Raw genomic sequence first — 19,444 nt, 5'->3', positions numbered from 1 at the left:
TTTCATTTAAGCCTGGACTGTTTGTTAAACTTCTTGAAGCTTTGAGGGTTGGCTTCTGTCGAGAACCACATGGGCAGAATAATCATAAAGGGAAAAGAAGTCACCAGAAGTAGGGTAAACGGATGGTGGGGTCTTAAACACAACCAGGGGGCACAATAAAGGGCCTCAGTTACCCTAAGATTTTACTCACAGTTGATGGTTTGCCTTTTTATATTGGTCTTCATCACTGATAAGTGGTAGTTTAATTTTTACTGTTCTTGATGTTTCCAAATAAGTCTGTCTTTTCCTTAGTTATTATGTCAGGATGCTTAGCAAATAAATTCCTCATGAGTTTTACTATATATTGGATTATAGTGTCTCTTTTCATGGGAAATAAGTGGATTCTTAATATTGTCCTCAAGAAAGTCCCAAGTTCTCTGTGTTTCTCAAAATAAACTTTTTACATTACTAAAACAACTGGAACATGTACATTTATATTTTTTTGGGATAAAATCTCTATTCAGATGGTAACAGTTTGCTGTTAAAAGTAGTTCTTGGCTAGGGCCAGCACTGTGGTGTAGTGGGCTAAGCCACCGCCTGCAGTGCTGGCATCCCATATGGATGCTGGTTCAAGACCCAGCTGCTCTAATTCCTGTCCAGCTCTCTGCCATGGCCTGGGATAGCAGTAGAAGATGGCCCAAGTCCTCGGATCCCTGCACTCATGTAGGAGATCTAGAAAAAGTTCCTGGCTCCCGGCTTCAAATCAGCACAGCTCCAGTCATTGCAGCCAATTGAGGAGTGAACCAGCGGATGGAAGACCTCTCTCTCTCTCTCTCTCTCTCTCTCTCTCTCTGCCTCTCCTTTCTCTCAGTATCTCTGACTTTCAAATAAAATAAATAAATCTTTCAAAAAATAGTTCTTGGCTGCCTGTATTAGTTGAGAAGGCTGCCATAACAAAAAACCATAGACTGGGTGTTTTAAACAACAAAAACTCATTTTCTCAGTTCTTGAGTCTAAAAGTACAAGATTAAGGTGTTGGTAGGGTTAGTTTCTTTTGAGGTTTCTTCTTGGCTGGCAGATGGCTGCCTTCTCTCTGTGTTCCACAAAGAGAGAAGGTCTTTCCTTTGTGCTTTTTCATCCCTGGTATCTCTTTGTGTTTAAATGTCCTTTTCTTATACAGATACCAGTTAGATTTGATTAAGCCCTCTTTTTAATGTAGTTTCCTCTTTAAAGGTCCTGTCCCCAAACACAGCCAGGTTCTGAGATACTGGGTGTCAGGGCTTCAACATATGAATTTTGAAGGGACACAAATTCAGTCTATACCTTTCTGACCTCATTTCCTTGCTCTATCTTCTCTTTGCTTTAGACACTGGCTTTCAGACCTCAAATACTCCAAGCATTCAACCTTTGCAAATGCAGTAATAACCTCTGCCTAAAATGATCCTCCCTTACTCTTCGCTTGACCTACTTCTTCTCATCATTCTCTCATCTCACAAAGTCTGAGATGTGGTTTTGAGCAACTTATTCAAAATAGCATTTCTATTACTCAACTTTGTTTCACAGCACTTACTACCTAGCTCAAATGCTTATTTATTTTGTCTTCCTCGTAAGTGCTTAAGACCAAAGGGGAAGGACATTTGTGTAACTACTACACAACTTGGTATTCTGGCTAACACACTGCTATACTTGTCCATTTAAGGTTCCAGTAAATGTTGAATCAATGAATGTTATTCCTGAATAACAGAGACAGAGACTCACTGAAATTTTTCAAGGAATGAATTTATGAACTAGATACCATCTGCTAATCAAATATATATTGGGAACCAAAAATTATATTGAGAAGAAGTAAAACTATTTAGTAGTAAAAGAACAATGGTTAGTAAAATAATAGTAGATAGACCCAGCCAAACAACAAATTAGCAACATAAAATACATGGAAGAACTCTAGTAGAAAGTAAAAAATAGAAGAATATTTAAGAGAAAAGCTAAAAAAAAAAAAAAAAAAGAAAAGCTAAGAAGTATAGAGGATAGAAAATGAATGACCAAGTCCAATTAATAGAAATCTCAGAAAGAAGAAAAGGAAATACATGATAAAATAGTAAAGATTAATTTCCCTGAATTAAAGAAAGATAAAGGAACTCAGATTGAAAAGGTCCACAGAAGGGCAAACAAAAGAAAACAAAAAATGATCCAATCTTAGTTCTAAATTCTAAAAGAGAGTAGGGAATGGTGTTGATACAGGCAATCCTACTCCTACAACAAAGTCTGCAGTCCTGGCCGGCGCCGCGGCTCACTAGGCTAATCCTCCACCTTGCAGCGCCAGCATACTGGGTTCTAGTCCTGGTCAGGGCGCCTGATTTTTTCCCGGTTGCCCCTCTTCCAGGCCAGCTCTCTGCTGTGGCCAGGGAGTGTAGTGGAGGATGGCCCAAGTACTTGGGCCCCGCACCCCATGGGAGACCAGGATAAGTACCTGGCTCCTGCCATCGGATCAGCGCTGTGCGCCGGCCGCAGCGCGCTGGCCGCGGCGGCCATTGGAGGGTGAACCAACGGCAAAAGGAAGACCTTTATCTCTGTCTCTCGCTCTCACTGTCCACTCTGCCTGTCAAAAAAAAAAAAAAAAAGTCTGCAGTCAGTCCTACCTACTGTGACATAAATATGATAGTATACCCATTTCCTAGGTTTGCAAAAACAATTTAACAAAGCTCAACATAAAAACTCAGAAATGTTCGCTATTATTCAATAATTTTTTTTAAATTTTTTAATAGGTAGAGTTAAAACAGTGAGAGAGACAGAGAGAAAGGTCTTCCTTCCGTTGGTTCACCCCCCAAATGGCTTCCATGGCTGGTGCTGCGCCGATCCGAAGCCAGGAGCCAGGTGCTTCTTCCTGGTCTCCCATGTGGGTGCAGGGACCTAAGCACTGGGGCCATCCTCCAGTGCCCTCCTTGGCTACAGCAGAGATCTTGACTGGAAGAGGAGCAACCAGGACTAGAACCCGGTGCCCATATGGGATGCTGGCACTGCAGGAGGAGGATTAACCAACTGAGCCACGGCACCGGCCCCAATAATTATTATTTTATACATAAAATTTTATCTGGATTATATTTCTGCATTGTGTGAAGTAAAGATTAACTGATAACATTTTTTTAAAGATTTATTTTATTTATTTGAAAGACAGAGTTACAAAGAGAGAGGTAGAGACAGAGAGAGAGGTCTTTCATCTGCTGGTTCATTCCCCAGATGGTCACAATGGCCGGAGCTGCACTGATCCGAAACCAAAAGCCAGGAGCTTCTTCTGTGTCTCCCATGTGGTTGCAGGTGCCCAAGGACTTGGGCCATCTTCTACTGATATCCCAGGCCATAGCAGAGAGCTAGATAGGAAGTGGAGCAGCCGGGACTAGAACTGGCACCCATATGTGATGCCGGCGCTTCAGGCCAGGGCTTTAACCTACTGCACCACAGCGCTGGCCCAGCTGATAACATTTTAAAGTGGATAGTCCAGTTTTCTATCACAATTTATAGAGAAATAACAGTACTATTGCTTTATGTTCAAAATTAATACTTCATGTTACTTTTACTTCCTCTGTGCTTGTTAGGAATTTAAAGTTTGTTTAAATTTGTGTGAATTAGAGTAATTTGCCCTAGTTACAACAAACCCTCAAACTTGCTTCCATTTTTCGTATGAAAGGCAGTGAAAGAGACGGAGATCCTGTCTACTATTTTACTCGCCAAACACCCACAACAGCTGAGGAGGACGAGAGCTGAAGCCAGGAGCCATGACCACAATCTAGATCTCACACATTGGTGGCAAGAACCCAAATGCTGGAGCCATCTTTCCTGTTTCCCGTTGTACTGGCAGGAAGCTAAGGTCAGGAGCCAGAGCCAGGAATTATACCCAAAAACTCTGGGGTGGGACATGGGCATCTACCGACTAATATGCCTGTCCCAACCCCTCAAATTTTAGACTACTCCCACCTCTTAAAAATTTATTTATTTATTTGAAAGACAGAATTACAGGGAGAGTAAGAAATACAGAGAAAGATCTTCCATCCTCCAGTCTGCTCCCTGAATGGTGGCAACAGCCAGGGTTGGGCCAGGCTGAAGCCAAAAGCCAGAAACTCCATCTGGGTCTTCTACACGTGTGACAGGAACTCATGTACCACAGCCATTACTTCCTGCCTCCCCAGGCACATTGACAGGGAGCTAGACGGAAAGTGATGGGATGACAGCACCACAGGCTTACTTAGCTATGACACAATGCCACCCCACCCTGCTCCAATGCCTTGCCCTTAAATCAAACGTGTACACACCATCTCTCTCTGTCAGACTTATCACCACAAAGCCTCAAGTTTCTCATGTAAAGAAACACTCAACCCTGTTGGCATGATTAGGCATGACCACATGCATAAAATACAAGTAGCATAGGATTCATTCTGGGGACTAATGTCAGTTTATAACCTCACTGTCCCTCAGGAAAACTGGCCCCTTTCTTCCTTTTCCATATAGTGCTAAGACTGAATTTCATAATTTCCTGTTTTTGTTGTCTCTTCTTGACACATGTGTAATATTAATAACATATTATATAACACAAAAGCCATCATCAGGAGTGGTATGAGCAGATATTGGAGGAGTTATTATAGTATCAATTGCCAGTAATTATACCTGAATTCTTCAGAGTCTAGGCAGAAAAGTATCACTGACAATCTAGGAAGGGGACTTGCTGCAAATTTAAGGTGACAGTGTACAATTATAAATATTCCTGATTCTAGCCATACACACTTTCCCAGATCACTTCATTGTGCCGCATTCCAGGTATCGTGATCAAATATATGGAGTGAGACTTGTAATGCGATCTGCTTTAGTTACAGTGTGAATTGATTATTTTCTTCTTCTTCCCTTTAATACCACTTCATATGGACTATTGCTCTGTCCTCACAGAATTCCCTAGATCACACTATGGTTTATGATCTTCAAGTAGATCTAAACATTTCCATATCTTCACAAAGTATATACACATTCACTGTATTAAAACAAGTAAATTTTTTGTTAATGTTGCTATTTTCCTAATCTTAGGCTTTTAAAAAGCTGACTAGTCCTATTTAATAATTTGTATTCATATTTATTCAGCCCCATCTATAATGCTTCTGTGTTCCAACACTTTTGATTGTTCCAGACCATATTATATAACTTCTTTAATTAAAATTGCTAGCTGTAACCCGCAAAGAATTGCTTCAACACAAATATGATAACAAGGTATTAGTGCTATTAGCTTACCTTCCCTAAAAGTAAAAAGACTTGGAAGTTTATAAAAGAAGAATGTTAAAGGAGGAATAAAAGCTAATGGTGAAATCACATGCAATGGAAACAGTGGGATAGACATTTATATAAAAGGGATCACCCTCCAATAACTCTAAGAAATTCTAGTTCTCCATAGATACTAGTATATTCTGGGTCTTAATGGATAAAATGGAACTTTTCATTTTATCAACTGAACGTATATTATTTTTGTAGATGCATTATTATAGTACGGGGTTCATAAAAATCGCTATTTTTCTGTCCATTCACAGACAGAAAAAACTTTTTTGTTTTTAATTTAGCTTTCAAATACCTTATTTAGGGGCTGGTGCTGTGGTATAGCAGGTAAAGCCACCACATGCAGTGCCAGCATCCCATTTGGGTGCTGGCTCAAGTCCCTGCTGCTCCTCTTCTGATCCAGCTCTCTGCTATGGCCTAGGAAAGCAGGGGAAGATGGCCCAAGTCCTTGGGTCCCTATACCCACATGGGAGACCCAGAGGAAGCTCCTGGCTCCTGGCTCCTGGCTTCAGATCAGCTCAGCTCCATCTGTTGTGGCCCTCTGGGAATTGAACCAGCGGATGGAAGACCTCCCTCCCTCCCTTTCGCCCTCCCTCCCTCCCCCCCCTCTGTAATTCTGCCTTTCAAATAAATAAATGTTAAAAAGAAAAAAATACCATATTTGTTATTTCACATTACTAAATTTTAAAAAAGAATTATTTACTTATTCATGTGAAAGGCACAGCAACAGCAGTTGATCTTCCATCTGCTAATTCATTCCCCAAACAGCCATAACAGCTAGGTTCTGGGCAAAGCTAAAGCCATGAGCCAGGAATTCCCTCCTGTCTCTCTTGTGGGTGGCAGTGGACCTAGCACTGAGGCCATTATCTACTGCCTACCAAGGAGCATTAGCAGACAGCTACATGACAAGCTGAGCAGCCAGGACTCAACTGGCATTCTGATATGGGTTGTAAGTGGTGTCCTACAACCTGTTGTGCCACAGTGCCATCCCCAGTAACTTGTTTTAACAGAGCAACCATATTAACATTTGAAAAAAAAAAAAACTCACCAAGAAGCTACTGGTAAGACAGTAAGCAGGGCAAATAGGCAGCAAATCCTGTAGATCAATCAGGCAGATAAAGCTCTTCAGGGAAGATCTTTTGGAGGACTAGTTACCAAAGGCAGGGTTAGCTGTAGATGGAAACCAGCAGTCTTAAGTATGATATTTGAATAGGACACCTCAGAAATATGATGATACTTCAGGAGTGAGAATTTAACTTAGCAGTTAAAATGCCTACATCTCATTTTGGAGTATCTGGTTTTGATTCCTGGCTCCAGCTTATGATTCCAGTTTTCTGCTAATGTAGATTATGGGAGGGAGTGATGATGGTACAAGTAGTTGAGTTCTTGCCATCCATGTAGGAATCGCATTCCAGGATTCTGGCTTCAGTTTCAGGCATTATAGGCATCTGGGGAGTGAGCAAACAGATGGGAACTCTCTAAATGTCTCTCTAAAAAATAAAGAAAAGAGCTAATAATTCAAAATATTCATGGAAGGGGCCAGCATAGTGGTCTGGCAGGTTAAGTTGCCCTCTGCAATGCCAGCATCCAATATGAGCCCTGGTTTGAGTCTCTGCTTCTCCACTTTCAATCCAGCTCCTGTTAATGTACTTGGGAAGGCAGCAGAAGATGGCCCAAGTGCTTGGATCTCTGCCACTCATACACGTGAGAGATCCCAATGGAATTCCAGCCTCCTGGCTTTGGCCTGGTCAAGAACCAGCCATTGCTGGCACTGGAGGGTGAACCACTGGATGGAAGCTCTCTTTTCTCTTCCTCTCTCTGTAACTCAAAATTTTTTTTTAAATTCATGCACAGAAGGGGCTCTTCAAAACATTCATGGAGGCCAGCTCCGCGGCTCAATAGGCTAATCCTCCACCTTGCAGCGCCGGCACACCGGATTCTGTCCCGGTTGCCCCTCTTCCAGGCCAGCTCTCTGCTGTGGTCGGGAGTGCAGTGGAGGATGGCCCAAATGCTTGGGCCCTGCATCCCATGGGAGACCAGGAGAAGCACCTGGCTCCTGCCTTCGGATCAGCGTGGTACGCCGGCCGCAGCGTGTCAGCCGTGGCGGCCATTGGAGGGTGAACCAATGGCAAAGGAAGACCTTTCTTTCTGTCTCTCTCTCACTGTCCACTCTGCCTGTAAAAAAAAAAAAAAAAAAAAAAAAAAAAAAAAAATTCATGGAAATTCCATTGTGAAAAAATTATGTATGAATCATTTTTGCACCAAAAAAAAAAAAAAAACTCTTTTAATTACATTTTCCCACACACTTTCCATGTCTTGGAAATCCTCTTGCTAGTTACATTCCATCACAATTCCTTTGCTACAAGACTTTGGATTTTGTCTGGACATTTTTGTGGTTCACAGGATTAATACACTTACATGATTAACTATTTGGACTTAGTTTTGATTTCACATTTACTTTATTTCTTCATGTTTGCTTATTTTCTCCTGTTATTTCTCTGGAGTTGCTTGATGTTCTTCTGTGTGTGTTTTACTGTTTCCTCTTTTTGCTTCTGCTTTCCCAGAATATCTTGCTTGTAGAAACTAATAAGAGCTGTGTATTTCCAAACAGTCTTCACATATCATTATGGTATGAAAGGGAAATTCTATTACATCACATTCCTTCAACTTCCTTTTCTGAATTTTGATTTTACTGAAGCTGGTTCCAAGCATTGACAACTTCTTTTCCTAGGAGACCTATTACTATCTGCCTTTTGAATAACCTGCCTGGAAGGAAGAGACTATTTCACATATTTCATTTATATCCTGCACATTATCAATCAGTGTTTTCAAAGTGTTAATGACCAGCTCCAGATTCACGTGGGTGCTAGTATACACACATCTGCATAGGCTCTATCCCATGTTTAGTCAGAGTATCTGAAGGTGGAGCTCAGGAACCTGCAGGTTTTCTTTCTTTTGTTTTAGATTTATTTATTTGAGAGGCAGAGTTACAGAGAGAAAGAGAGGTCTTTCATGCACTGTTTCACTCCCCAATTGGCTGCAACAGCAGGAGCTTCTCCCAGGCCTCCCATTTGGGTGTTGAGCCTAAAGCACTTCAGCCAACTTCCACAGCTTTCCCAGCCCATTAGCAGGGTGCTGGACCAGAAATAGAGAAGCTGGGACTTGAACTGGCACTCACAGGAGATGCCAACATCGCAGGCACAAACTTAACCTACTACACCACAGCACTGGCCCCAGGAATCAGCAGTTTTTAACAAACTTCCTAGATGAATTTTCTCCAGACTAAGATTTCATAATCATGGCATAATAATAGTTTCGTAAAATCATCTTAATCAGTGATACACTTTACCAACCTCCAAGTATTTCTCTCATGTACTCAACTTTCTTTTGAGCCTCAGCCTTGAATTTTCAACCACTTCCTGTATATACTTACCAGAATATTTTCTCATCCAATAGTGAACACATTCAAAACTAAATCACCACTGGGTGTCTCCAACTCTAGCATCACATTAGCAAGAGTTATCTTTGGAGTCATTCTTTACTCTTGGTCACCATAGTGGCCACGGTGCCATGCACTGAGAAAGACAGTGAAGACATGACCAGACTTGGGTCATGCCTTCAAATTTCTTAGATTCTTTTACAGAGTTAACGTAACACTATGGCAACTTTAGCTTTTTTCTCAGAATATTTTACTTTCCTCATCAGTGACCTAATCTAGAATCTTATCATTTATTATTGATTGCTGTAATTTTTTGAGTCTTTTTGCTCCTAAACTGCCACCTCATTTAAAATTAATCCACCAAAAATTTAAGCCTTCAAAACAACCATTTTAAAAACTTTTTATTTCAAAATAGTTCTAAATTTACAAAACAGAAATTGTGGAGGTGTACAGAGTTCCCATATACCTCAAATTCAGGTTCCCCATTACATTTTTTTAAAATATATTTATTTATTTATTTGAAAGTCACAGTTACACAGAGAAGGAGAGGCAGAAGGGGAGAGAGAGAGAGGAGAGAGGAGAGAGAGGTCTTCAACTCGCTGGTTCACTTCCTAGTTGGCTGTGACAGCCGGAGTGGTGCTGATCTGAAGCCATGAGCCAGGAGCTTCTTCTGGGTTTCCCATGTGGGTGCAGGGGCCCAAGGACTTGGGCCATCTTCTACTGCTTTCCCAGGCCATAGCAGAAAGCCGGATCAGACGTGGAGCAGCGGGGACTCGAACCAGTGCCCATATGGAATGCTGGCACAACAGGCCCCAGCTTCCCCTATCATTAACATCTTACATACTTGTCACATTTTTTAAAAATTCTGGTTAATGCTTTCTTGTTCTCAATTGTTTATTGGCTATTTTTCAGACTAAATTTGAGGTCTTGATGATATAGTCTCCAGAGAAATTTCTCCTAGAGAATTGTTCTTTCTCTATCAGAAATCTGAATTTGCTGAAAGCTTGTCTCTAGAATGATAACTTTATACTTTTTGATTAACCAAGCCATATTTTTCTCTTAAGGCCTCCAGCAAAAGGGCTGGCCCTTTATATATGCTCTTGCTCCAAACTCCTATGGTGACTCTCTACTTCACCTGCTAAGCATTTAGCATGTGCTCCTTGATATTATTACCTTTATTCCTAATTCTTCAATTATTCCATTGGTTTCTTAAATGCAGAAACAATGTTTTTATAAACTTTTTCTTTCTAGCAATCCAGGCTTAACGCATAGTGAGCATTTAATAAATCTTCACCATCAATTTACTTATGCATTCCCTCATCAAATAATTACTGAATGCCCCATATGGTACTTGCTTTCATAGGCTAATAATTTAGCTGGAAATACAGATGTTAAATAAAAATGAGATGATCAATAGGGTTATTCATGGTAACACAGAAATGTTTAATGCAGACCTATCACAGGTCAGGCACGAGCACAATATAAGCTGAAAGCTGACACGGCTGATGGAGGTCGCATGTAAAGCACTAAAATGCAACGTTACAAGGGCAAACGGAATATCCTGGTTGCACAAAGGAGGGTGCAAAGATCTCTGCCACTTCACGCTTCCACTGGGTCTTGAAGGAGAACTTTAAACAACAATTCGGATGATGCAAGACTTTCTTGCAAGAGCTGTTTTCAGAAACCTGGAAAGCTCGTTCCTACATCATCTGAGCAAAACCCTGAGCTCAGCCCACGAAGCTGGGACTAGGATGGCAGGTGCCTGGCGATGGCTACTGCCCAGGGCAAAGTCCCGGTCGGCGCTGCTGGGGCTCTCTAAGCCTTTCCTCGGCCCTGCCCGCCAGCATGGCCAGTTATTCCCAGAGAAAGCCCCTCGGTGCCAACAGACTTTGTCAGCACCAGGACAGAGCAAATCTGGCATCTTCCAGAATGTTAGGGATTCTCAAGGGCGGCAAGTAAGAGAGTCCGCCGTTTCCAATACTCAAAAAAAAAAAAAAAAAAAGCCTACTCCAAAGTGCACATTTCTAACGGGGCCACGGGCCAGGTTTCCTCGTTTCGTGCTACAACTGCAACAGGCCAATGTTAAGCCGGGATTCTGACACAGCTGTCTTCTGGTTAAGCACCACGCGGTTTCCCATTGTTGCCGTGTTAAATTTAGTAAACTCTTCAAAATACGGGAGCGAAACCGGGAACGCCTGCCATGACGTTTGCCATTCACCAGCTGTCACCGGCGACGCTGGGGAAAAGCGATTCACCTCAGCAGAGCCAGCCCGGCGACCTCTACAGCTGCTCCACGCTTCTCGGCTCCTTCCGTGCGCCCCCAGACACCTGCGCCCTCGCCACCGAGCCACACCGCCCGCCTCTGAGGAGACAGCCACCACTCCCACCGCGCCTTCCGGAAGGCGGTGCGCCCGCCCGCACGCACGCACGCATGCGCGATGCGGCCTCCGCGCGGCCGCGCCGGGGTCGGGCACCCGGGGTGCCCCGCGAGCGTCGGCGCCTCCGGCGGGCGCGCGTGCGCAGTCGCTTTCCCGAGCGCTTCTCCCCGCCCCTCCGGCCGTCCGTCAAGCCGCCGCGCCACCCCTCACCATTCATCCCACTCCTCTCCATCCCACCAATCCAAGAAGGCCCTCGCCTACGTCAAGAACGAACGCCGCTTTCGACCGGGGAGTCTCCGGCCGAGGACGCTCCCGGAGTTGTAGCGCGCGCCGCGCCCGCCCCTTCCGCCGCGCACGCGCACGCGCACGGCCGGCCACGACGCGCCGGGGTTGGCGGCGGCCGCGAGGGCGGCAGTGGCTTCGACGCCGCTCGACGAGTTTCCTCCGCCCCCTCCCGTCGCGCGCTGGTGTGTGGTTGCCTTTAAAAAAAAAAAAAAAGAAAAGAAAAAGCCAACTTTATTGTTCCTCGCCCCACCTCCCGGCGCGGCGCGCGCCCTCAGGATGCACTGAGGCGGGGCGGGGAGGCGGCGGAGGGTCGCGCTCCCTCGGCCCCCAGCGCCGGCCGCAGGGGCGGCAGTCAGGATGTCCAGCAGCCGCCAGGCCGGCTCCGGCTCCGCGGGGACGAGCCCCGGCTCCTCGGCGGCCTCCTCGGTGACTTCCGCCTCCTCGTCCTTAGCCTCTTCCCCGTCGCCCCCTGCCGCGGCGGCGGCGGCGGCGGCGGCGCTGGGGTCCGGCGGGGCCGCGCAGGCCGCGGGCTCGGGCGGCCTCGGGGGTCCGGCGCGGCCTGTGCTGGTGGCGGCCGCCGTGTCGGGCGGCGGCGGCGGCGGCGGGGCGGTGTCGGCGGGCCTGTCCCGGCTCAGCTGCGCGGCCAGGCCCAGCGCCGGCGTAGGAGGCAGCAGCTCCAGCCTCGGCAGCGGCAGCAGGAAGCGACCCCTGCTCGCCCCTCTCTGCAACGGGCTCCTCAACTCCTACGAGGACAAAAGCAACGACTTCGTCTGGTGGGTTTGAAGAGCACCCCGCTTCCCGCTGGCGAATTCGGGAGTTCTGTGCCTGGGGCCGGCGGGCTGCAGTGCGGGAGAGCGCGGGATGCTGGTGCAGAAGTGGCGCCTGCAGCGGGATCCGATGCTTTGCAGACACGTTCCGGCTCGGGGGTGCTGGGGTGGGCAGTGCGGGCGTCCCGAGGCAGGGTCGGCCGCAGCAAGAGAAAGAGGCGCTGGGGAGTAGTGCACGGGGGCGCCGGGAGGCGTGCAAGGTCAGGTCAGTGGTCGTTGCTACCAGGAGAAATTTGGGCGAGGAGGTGGGGTCTGGAACGTTTTGGCTGTTTGGTGACCCGACAGTACCCGTGGTGGTGAATTCAATTTGCCAAGGGAGAGGATCTTTCCTGCTGGGATGCTGAGGGATGGAGTTGGTCAGAATGTCCTCAGAGGAAGTGTGCTGGATGATGCCCTGAACATGGGTGTGGGTGTTTTAGGAAGAGGGGTTTAGTGCAAGCACCCATCGTGTGTGAATATAGATATCTCTCCTTTTCCATCTCAATGGTTAAGGCGATTAGTTTTAAATCTGCTCTTGAGGCTACAGCAGCCAGTCTGTGCACAAAAAAATTCCACTTGTCAGGTGGGTTTCTTGAAAGAACGAAGCACGTTGATGAAATATTATCCGTGGGTCAGGTGTAATTGTTTTACACTGTATAACTGAGTACACGGAAACTTGAGTGATTTGAAATGCTCCGTGTAGACATTTTGTCATCATGGTTGCATCTTGAATGATACACAGTAACATGTGGTTGTATTTGACTCAAAGGCGATTTGGTTACTTTCAGTGAAGGGTGAAGTTCATTGTCTTGCTGAGTCCGTTTTGGGGTTTTCATTAGGCTGTGCTTACTGTTGGTAGGATTATGAGACAGCAGCAGTTTTTAGCTGATTAAGAACCGACAGGGATTTGTGCCCTTCCTGCAGGAAGGCTCGTTGATAGAACTTTCAGTGAGTGTAGGAAGTTGGCTTGCACATTCATGGGGGAAGTTGAAGATAATCGGAATTGTCAGTAAGCATGATAGGGCTAGAAATGGAAATGATCGGGAACATTCATTGATTAGATGTGCAGACAGATTCTTGTTCCTGCAGAAGGATTACATCCTTATTCATAATTCTGCTTTTATTCTGGATTCAAAGTTAGTTCATTTTTAAATTGACACTGGGCTATACTTGGGATTGTTGTTCATAAATAAGTTGAACAGTCTGTGGCTGGGTCTAAGAGTTGCTTGCCTTCCCTCCCAGTCCCAATAGAGCCACACCATGAGGTAAAAGATAATAAAATAGTGGGAGTCTGCAGAATTTAGTTGTCTTTGTAAACACTATTTGCTTTTCAGTTTTCAATAGACTAAAAGAAAACAAACATGTCAGCATCTGTGTAGATCACTGAAATAGTATGGAAGAGGTGAGAAATAAGGGAAGCAATCATTCAGTCACTCAACAGATAGTTGTTTTTTAACTTTTATTTAGCAAATATAAATTTCCAAAGTACAGCTTATGGATTACAATGGCTTCCCCCCACCCCCCATAATTTCCCTCCCACCCGCAACCCTCCCATCTCCCACTCCCTCTCCCATTCCATTCACATCAAGATTCATTTTCAATTAACAGATAGTTATTTGACATTTGCTTTTTGCCAAACACCCTATGAGTTTCTGTGTACTGTAAAATACGTTGTAGGAGTAGATGGCACTGATATTTAATTAGTTTAAAATTTTATTAAAATTTTTATTTATCACTTAAATTTTTTTAAAGATTTATTTATTTGAAGGTCAGAGTTACACAGAGAAGAGAGGAGAGGCAGAGAGAGAGAGAAGAGAGAGGTCTTCCATCTAATGATTCACTCCCCAGTTGGCCACAACGGCCGGAGCTGCGCTGATCCGAAGCCAGGAGCTTCTTCCAGATCTCCCACACGGGTGCAGGGGCCCAAGGACTTGGGCCATATTCTACTGCCTTCCCAGGCCACAGCAGAGAACTGGATCAGAAGTGGAGCTGCCAGGTCTCAAACCGGCACCCATATGGGATGCCAGCGGCGCTTCAGGCCAGGGCATTATCCTGCTGTGCCACAGCGCCAACCCCAACTTTTAAAAATTTCAATCTAGTTTTGAGTCCTAACCATGTTGCCTAGACTATTGATTTCTAGTGTGGAAACATCCAATGAAAATATTTAGGTAAAAACTCTGAATATTTCACTTTCTGTCTAGGAATCTCTTTTGTCTGTTGCTTCTTTATCTGGAAAATTTGAATATTCAGTGGAATTAACTAATGAGAGACCGTTTTCTGTTTCTTAAGCCAGATTTGCTCTTGGCCAAACTCTTGGGATAAGAGGATATGAATTAGGCAAGGCCCAAGGAATCCTTTTCATTTCTGATTGGCTCTGGTGGTTGGTTGGTCTGGTCTTGTATGCCTCAAGGTCAAACTGTTGACCAATTCAAATTACTCTGCACCTTTATATCCAAGTGAGGTCAAGTTCAAATAATAATGATGATTGCTTATTCGTCTATAGCACATTTTAAGCATAGGCTTATACTTAACATTTCATTTTATTCTTACAGCAGTTCTGTGAGCTTACAGAGAACTTGTCTTTTAAAAATACAATTGCTGGCCGGCGCCGCGGCTCACTAGGCTAATCCTCCGCCTTGTGGCGCCGGCACACCGGGTTCTAGTCCCGGTTGGGGCACCGGATTCTGTCCCGGTTGCCCCTCTTCCAGGCCGGCTCTCTGCTGTGGCCAGGGAGTGCAGTGGAGGATGGCCCAGGTGCTTGGGCCCTGCACCCCATGGGAGACCAGGAAAAAGCACCTGGCTCCTGGGTCCTGCCATCGGATCAGCGCGGTGCGCCGGCCGCAGCGCGCCGGCCGCGGCAGCCATTGGAGGGTGAACCAACGGCAAAGGAAGACCTTTCTCTCTGTCTCTCTCTCTCACTGTCCACTCTGCCTGTCCAAAAAAAAAAAAAAAATACAATTGCTTTTGAAGCACAGAGAAGATAAGTAGCTTTCTTTTAGATTGGGCAGCTCAGGAACAAAATGAAAACTTGCATCTCAACATTGTTAATTTAGAACTTTCTTTGAATGTAGTTAGAGAATTTTAGATCTGTAAGTTAAGGTACTTGTATCTAGCCATCTAGCCCAGTGATTTTTTTTTTTTAAGATTTATTTATTTATTTGAAAGAGTTACACAGGGAGAGAAGGAGAGGCAGAGAGAGAGAGAGAGAGAGGTCTTCCATCTGCTGGCTCACCCCCCAACTGGTGGCAAAGGCCAGAGCTGCACCAATCCGAAGCCAGTAGTCAGGAATCAGGAGCTTCTTCAGGGTCTCCCACGTGGGTGCAGGGACCCAAGGACAGGGGCCATCCTCTGCTGCTTTCCCAGGTCACAGCAGATAGCTGGTTCGGAAGTGGAGCAGCCAGGACTCGAACCAGCGTCCACATGGGATGCTGGCACTGCAGGCAGCGGCTTCACCCACTATGCCACAGCACCAGCACCCCAGTGGTTCTTAAAATGGGGTAGATAGAGCGAAGCAGCTATTTCATTCACATGAGATATATATTTTTATCCTTGACCACTCCCTCTCCCCATTTGTCCACATCCCTAGATACCACAGTCAGAATTGGAGACAGGATTGAGCAGCTATGTCTTCCTTCCTAAGAACAGTTAGTTTAAATAAAGTCACATGTACGTTCAGATGCACACACTGACCTCTCATATTTGAAAACAAGTTTATATTTAGCTGCAGAATTAATGTTTTGGGGATTTATACTTTGTATTTTAATATTTAATAAGGATTGGAAGTATGTTAAAATGTGGGTACCTATAGATGGGGAATCTGTGGTACAGGGATGAGTAGTATTTAGCTTTACATTGACTAAATTTTCAGCATTCACAAAATGTCTTTGTTGCCTTGGTTTTTCTATATTTTTCTTCTTTGGTCCAATTAACTAATATATGAGTCTAGACTATTTTTGGAAGATGCTTTCTTTTTTCTATTCTGGCTCTTTTATTTTATTCTGTGACATAACTACTGCTTTTGCCTTTGCCTTTCTGACTATTTCAAGTGACCATTTCTGCCTCCACGAGTCTGTTATTCTCCAACTTGTAGCAGAAATGTGTAGAATGGTACTTCAAAAAATTCATAGAAAATGGAGTTAAAAGATACGCTTATTTTAGTGCAAAAATGTTTAAAATCCATGAATATGAAGGGGTTTTCAAAAAGTTAATGGAAATTGTATAGTGCAAAAAAAATTGCAGAACTTAAAAAACTTGCTTGCTCAAAATAAACTTAACTTTTGATTCCATTTTACCACAAAGTTTTTGAAGTATCCTCATATTTGTAAGGAAATGTAAACTCCTTGTAGGACAGTTAACTTTTAGTCATCTGCTTCCATCTACGGGTTCATTCCCCGAATGGCCAGAGCTGGGCTGATCAAAAGCCAGGATCTAGGAGCTTCTGCCAGGTATCCCATGTGAGTGTAGGGGCCCAAGCACTTCAGCCATCTTCTGCTGCTTTCCCAGGCACCTTAGCAGGGAGCTGGATTGGAAGTGGAGCAGCCAGGACACAAACTGGTGTACATATGGGATGCCGGCACCCCAGGCAGATGCTTAACCTGCTATGCCACAGTGTCTGCCCCTGTGCAATATTTTTCTTAATGGATATAAGGATAAACAATTTTTCAAAGTGATTGTATTATGGAATATAATTTTCTTTGTGTTGGTAATGTAAGTGGAGAATTTAGGTGACTTTTTTGACCATTGTGAATGTACACATATAGGACTCTCTAATTTGAAGAGCTTTTAAAGCATAGTCAATTACTGAAATCAACTTTGAAATTTAGATTGTTGTAATATCATTCAAGAACTTCCTTGAATCTGTAAAACTGACACTTGATGATTCTTTTGCTCTATAAATATATATGGAATTTGGATGACAGTGATGATGAAATGTTTTCTTAAGAAAATGATGCCAAATTATAGCGTTTCTGTATGGTCTTTTTAACTCTCAGATGGTGGGTCTTCAGCATTGATGTAACCAGAAGACATAGACGAATTAAATGGTGGAGAAAATGAATATGCTTATGAAGCAGAATATTTGGATTCTAGTTTATAATTGAGAGACAAGTCCTTGCATGCTAGGGTTCATTACCAAGAATGTTGATAGGTAGTTGTCTTTTCCTTTCACAGATTTTCTTACTTTTCCTGATAATGAGCCAGTGTTACTTAGGTGATCATTTCCCATCCAAGAATTGTTATTGACTACAATAACTGTAACCTTAAATTTTGTTGCTCACTTTTCCAAATACACATATGTTTGCTGTTGTGGGATTTCTTTATGTTTTATATAATTATTTTAGTCTGCAGCCCTGTTTCTCAGAAAACTTCCACAGCTTCGAAGGAAAGGCTTTTTATGGAAAGCAAAACAAAACTGTAATTAGCCATTCCTCTCTGTCCTGTTAAAATGCGTATTATCCAAAATAAATGCATTTTATATCTTGACCTGTTTTTACTTATGATTTCGTCCATCTGTCCCCATACCTCTGCTGATTGCCTTCAACTTCACTTGTTCTTTGCTTTGTGTCTTTCTTTATATGTTTTTAGGTCAGGGTCTATTTGTATAAATTCCTGCCTTTCCTTATAATATTTTCATGTGGTAACTTTTTCTCATATGTGAGTTAATTGTCCTTTCATTTTTTGTTTCATCGACTCAGTTTGTCTTTATTTCTCAGTGAAGAGTGGATTACCAGAGCTGGTCTGATTTCTGTTTCTTCTATTTCTGGTATAACCTTGAAGAAGTCATCCTTTTGCTAGTTTGTGTGGTTTGGGGTGGCTGCTCCTCTGAATTCAGAGTTGGAACATACAATCCAGGCTAAAGTAACCAACTGCATTGGAATCCCCTTCCCTCAGTATTAGTTCAGGGATGGTTAGTTGACTCCAACAGAGCAGTAGAGGTAATGAGACAAAGTGGACTTCGTCTGTTTTGAGAGCTCTTTTAGATCTTTTTAATTTTTTTTTATTTGAAAGGCAAATCATCTCTCTGCTGGTTCGCTCCCTGAAAGCTTGCAACAGCTAGGCTGGGGCATTCTGAAGCCAGGAGCCTAGGTTTCCTTCCAGATCTCCTGTGTGGGTGGCAAGTACCTAAGCACTTGAGCCATCTGCTGCCTACCAGTGTGCACATTAGCAGGAAGTGGAGGAACTAGAACTTGAACCAGCACTTGTGGTTTGGGATGCAGATGTCCCAAGCAGGAACTTTTTTTTTTTTTAACTTGAAAGTTATAGAGAGAGGGACACATACAAACACATACACACACACTGAGAGAGAGAGAGAGGGAAGGAGAGAGGGAGAGAGGAAGGGAGAACTTTATCCAATGGTTCATTTCCCAAATGGCTACAACAACCTGGACTGGGCCAGACCAAAGCCTGGAGCCTGGAGCTTCTTCCAGGTCTCCCACACAGGTACAGGGGCCCAAGGACTTGGGCCATCTTCTACTGCTTTCCCAAGCCATAGCAGAAAGCTGGATCAGAAGTGGAGCAGCCGGGTCTCAAACCAGTACCCGTAGTGGATGCCAGAGCTGCATACAAATGCCTAACCTAACTTTTTTCCCTTTTTTTTTTTTTTTAAAGATTTATCTATCTATTTGAGGGGCAAAGTTAAAGACAGAGAGAGGGAGAGACAGAAGGAGAAGTCTTGCATCTCCTTACTCACTCCCCAAATGCCTGCAATGGCCAGAGCTGTGTGTTTCCGAAGCCAGGAGCCAGGAGCTTCTTCCGGGTCTCCCACATGAGCGCAGGGGTCCAAGGACTTGGGCCATTTTCCACTGCTTTCCCAGGCCATAGCAGAGAGCTGGATCAGAAGTGGAACAGTCAGTTCTCGAACTGGTGCCCATATGGGATGCCAGCACTGCAGGCAGCTGCTTAACCAGCTACACCACAGCACCATCCCCTCAAATTAGTTTTTATATACTGTGTGGTAAGAGTTGAAGGCTCACCATGGATGTCTGGTAATCATAGCAGCATTTATTGGAAAGGCTATCCTTGTTCATTGGATTTTCTTTAAACTTTTTTTAAAAAATCAGCCACATTTATTTCTAGAATCTTCATTCTGTTCTGTTGTTCTATATCTTTATTCCTATATTGTATTGATTGCTATATAGTAAGTCTTGAAATCAGGTTGTAATTTAGGCCATTTATTTCAGTCATTTTGATTATTTAGATTGTTTGCACTTCCACATAAATTTTCAAATAGACTTGTTAATTTCTACTCA

At 44.0% G+C, this 19,444-nt stretch overlaps 2 protein-coding genes across 13 annotated transcripts in view; one reads left to right on the top strand and one right to left on the bottom strand.

Moving 5' to 3' along the window:
- Positions 1 to 11,320, bottom strand: part of PAPPA2 (pappalysin 2) — a 611,815-nt gene extending 600,495 nt beyond the window's left edge. For 6 of the 7 annotated variants that reach the window (XM_051856950.2, XM_070077164.1, XM_051856953.2 and 3 more), the window contains exons 1-3: positions 10,984 to 11,317; positions 6,567 to 6,737; positions 6,338 to 6,459 (exon numbers count right to left, since the gene is read on the bottom strand). The gene's annotated coding sequence lies outside the window, so the exon portion shown is untranslated. Of the gene's footprint in view, positions 1 to 6,337; positions 6,460 to 6,566; positions 6,738 to 10,983 lie in introns of all 7 variants that reach the window. The other variant, XM_070077165.1, reaches the window with a different exon arrangement.
- A 151-nt stretch (positions 11,321 to 11,471) lies between these two features.
- Positions 11,472 to 19,444, top strand: part of COP1 (COP1 E3 ubiquitin ligase) — a 209,089-nt gene continuing 201,116 nt past the window's right edge. For 4 of the 6 annotated variants that reach the window (XR_011390253.1, XM_051856979.2, XM_051856982.2 and 1 more), the window contains exon 1: positions 11,473 to 12,164. Coding sequence is in view for 5 of the 6 variants with exons in the window: in XM_051856979.2 (XP_051712939.1) it covers positions 11,749 to 12,164 (416 nt within the window). In the remaining variant the exon portion in view is untranslated. Of the gene's footprint in view, positions 12,165 to 19,444 lie in introns of all 6 variants that reach the window. The other 2 variants (XM_051856981.2, XM_070077169.1) reach the window with 1 other exon arrangement.

Source organism: Oryctolagus cuniculus, chromosome 7 (assembly GCF_964237555.1).
Source record: "Oryctolagus cuniculus chromosome 7, mOryCun1.1, whole genome shotgun sequence".
Taxonomy (NCBI): Eukaryota; Metazoa; Chordata; class Mammalia; order Lagomorpha; family Leporidae; genus Oryctolagus; species Oryctolagus cuniculus.
Note: the sequence above shows the minus strand (reverse complement) of the source record. Positions and strands in the feature narration are given on the sequence as shown.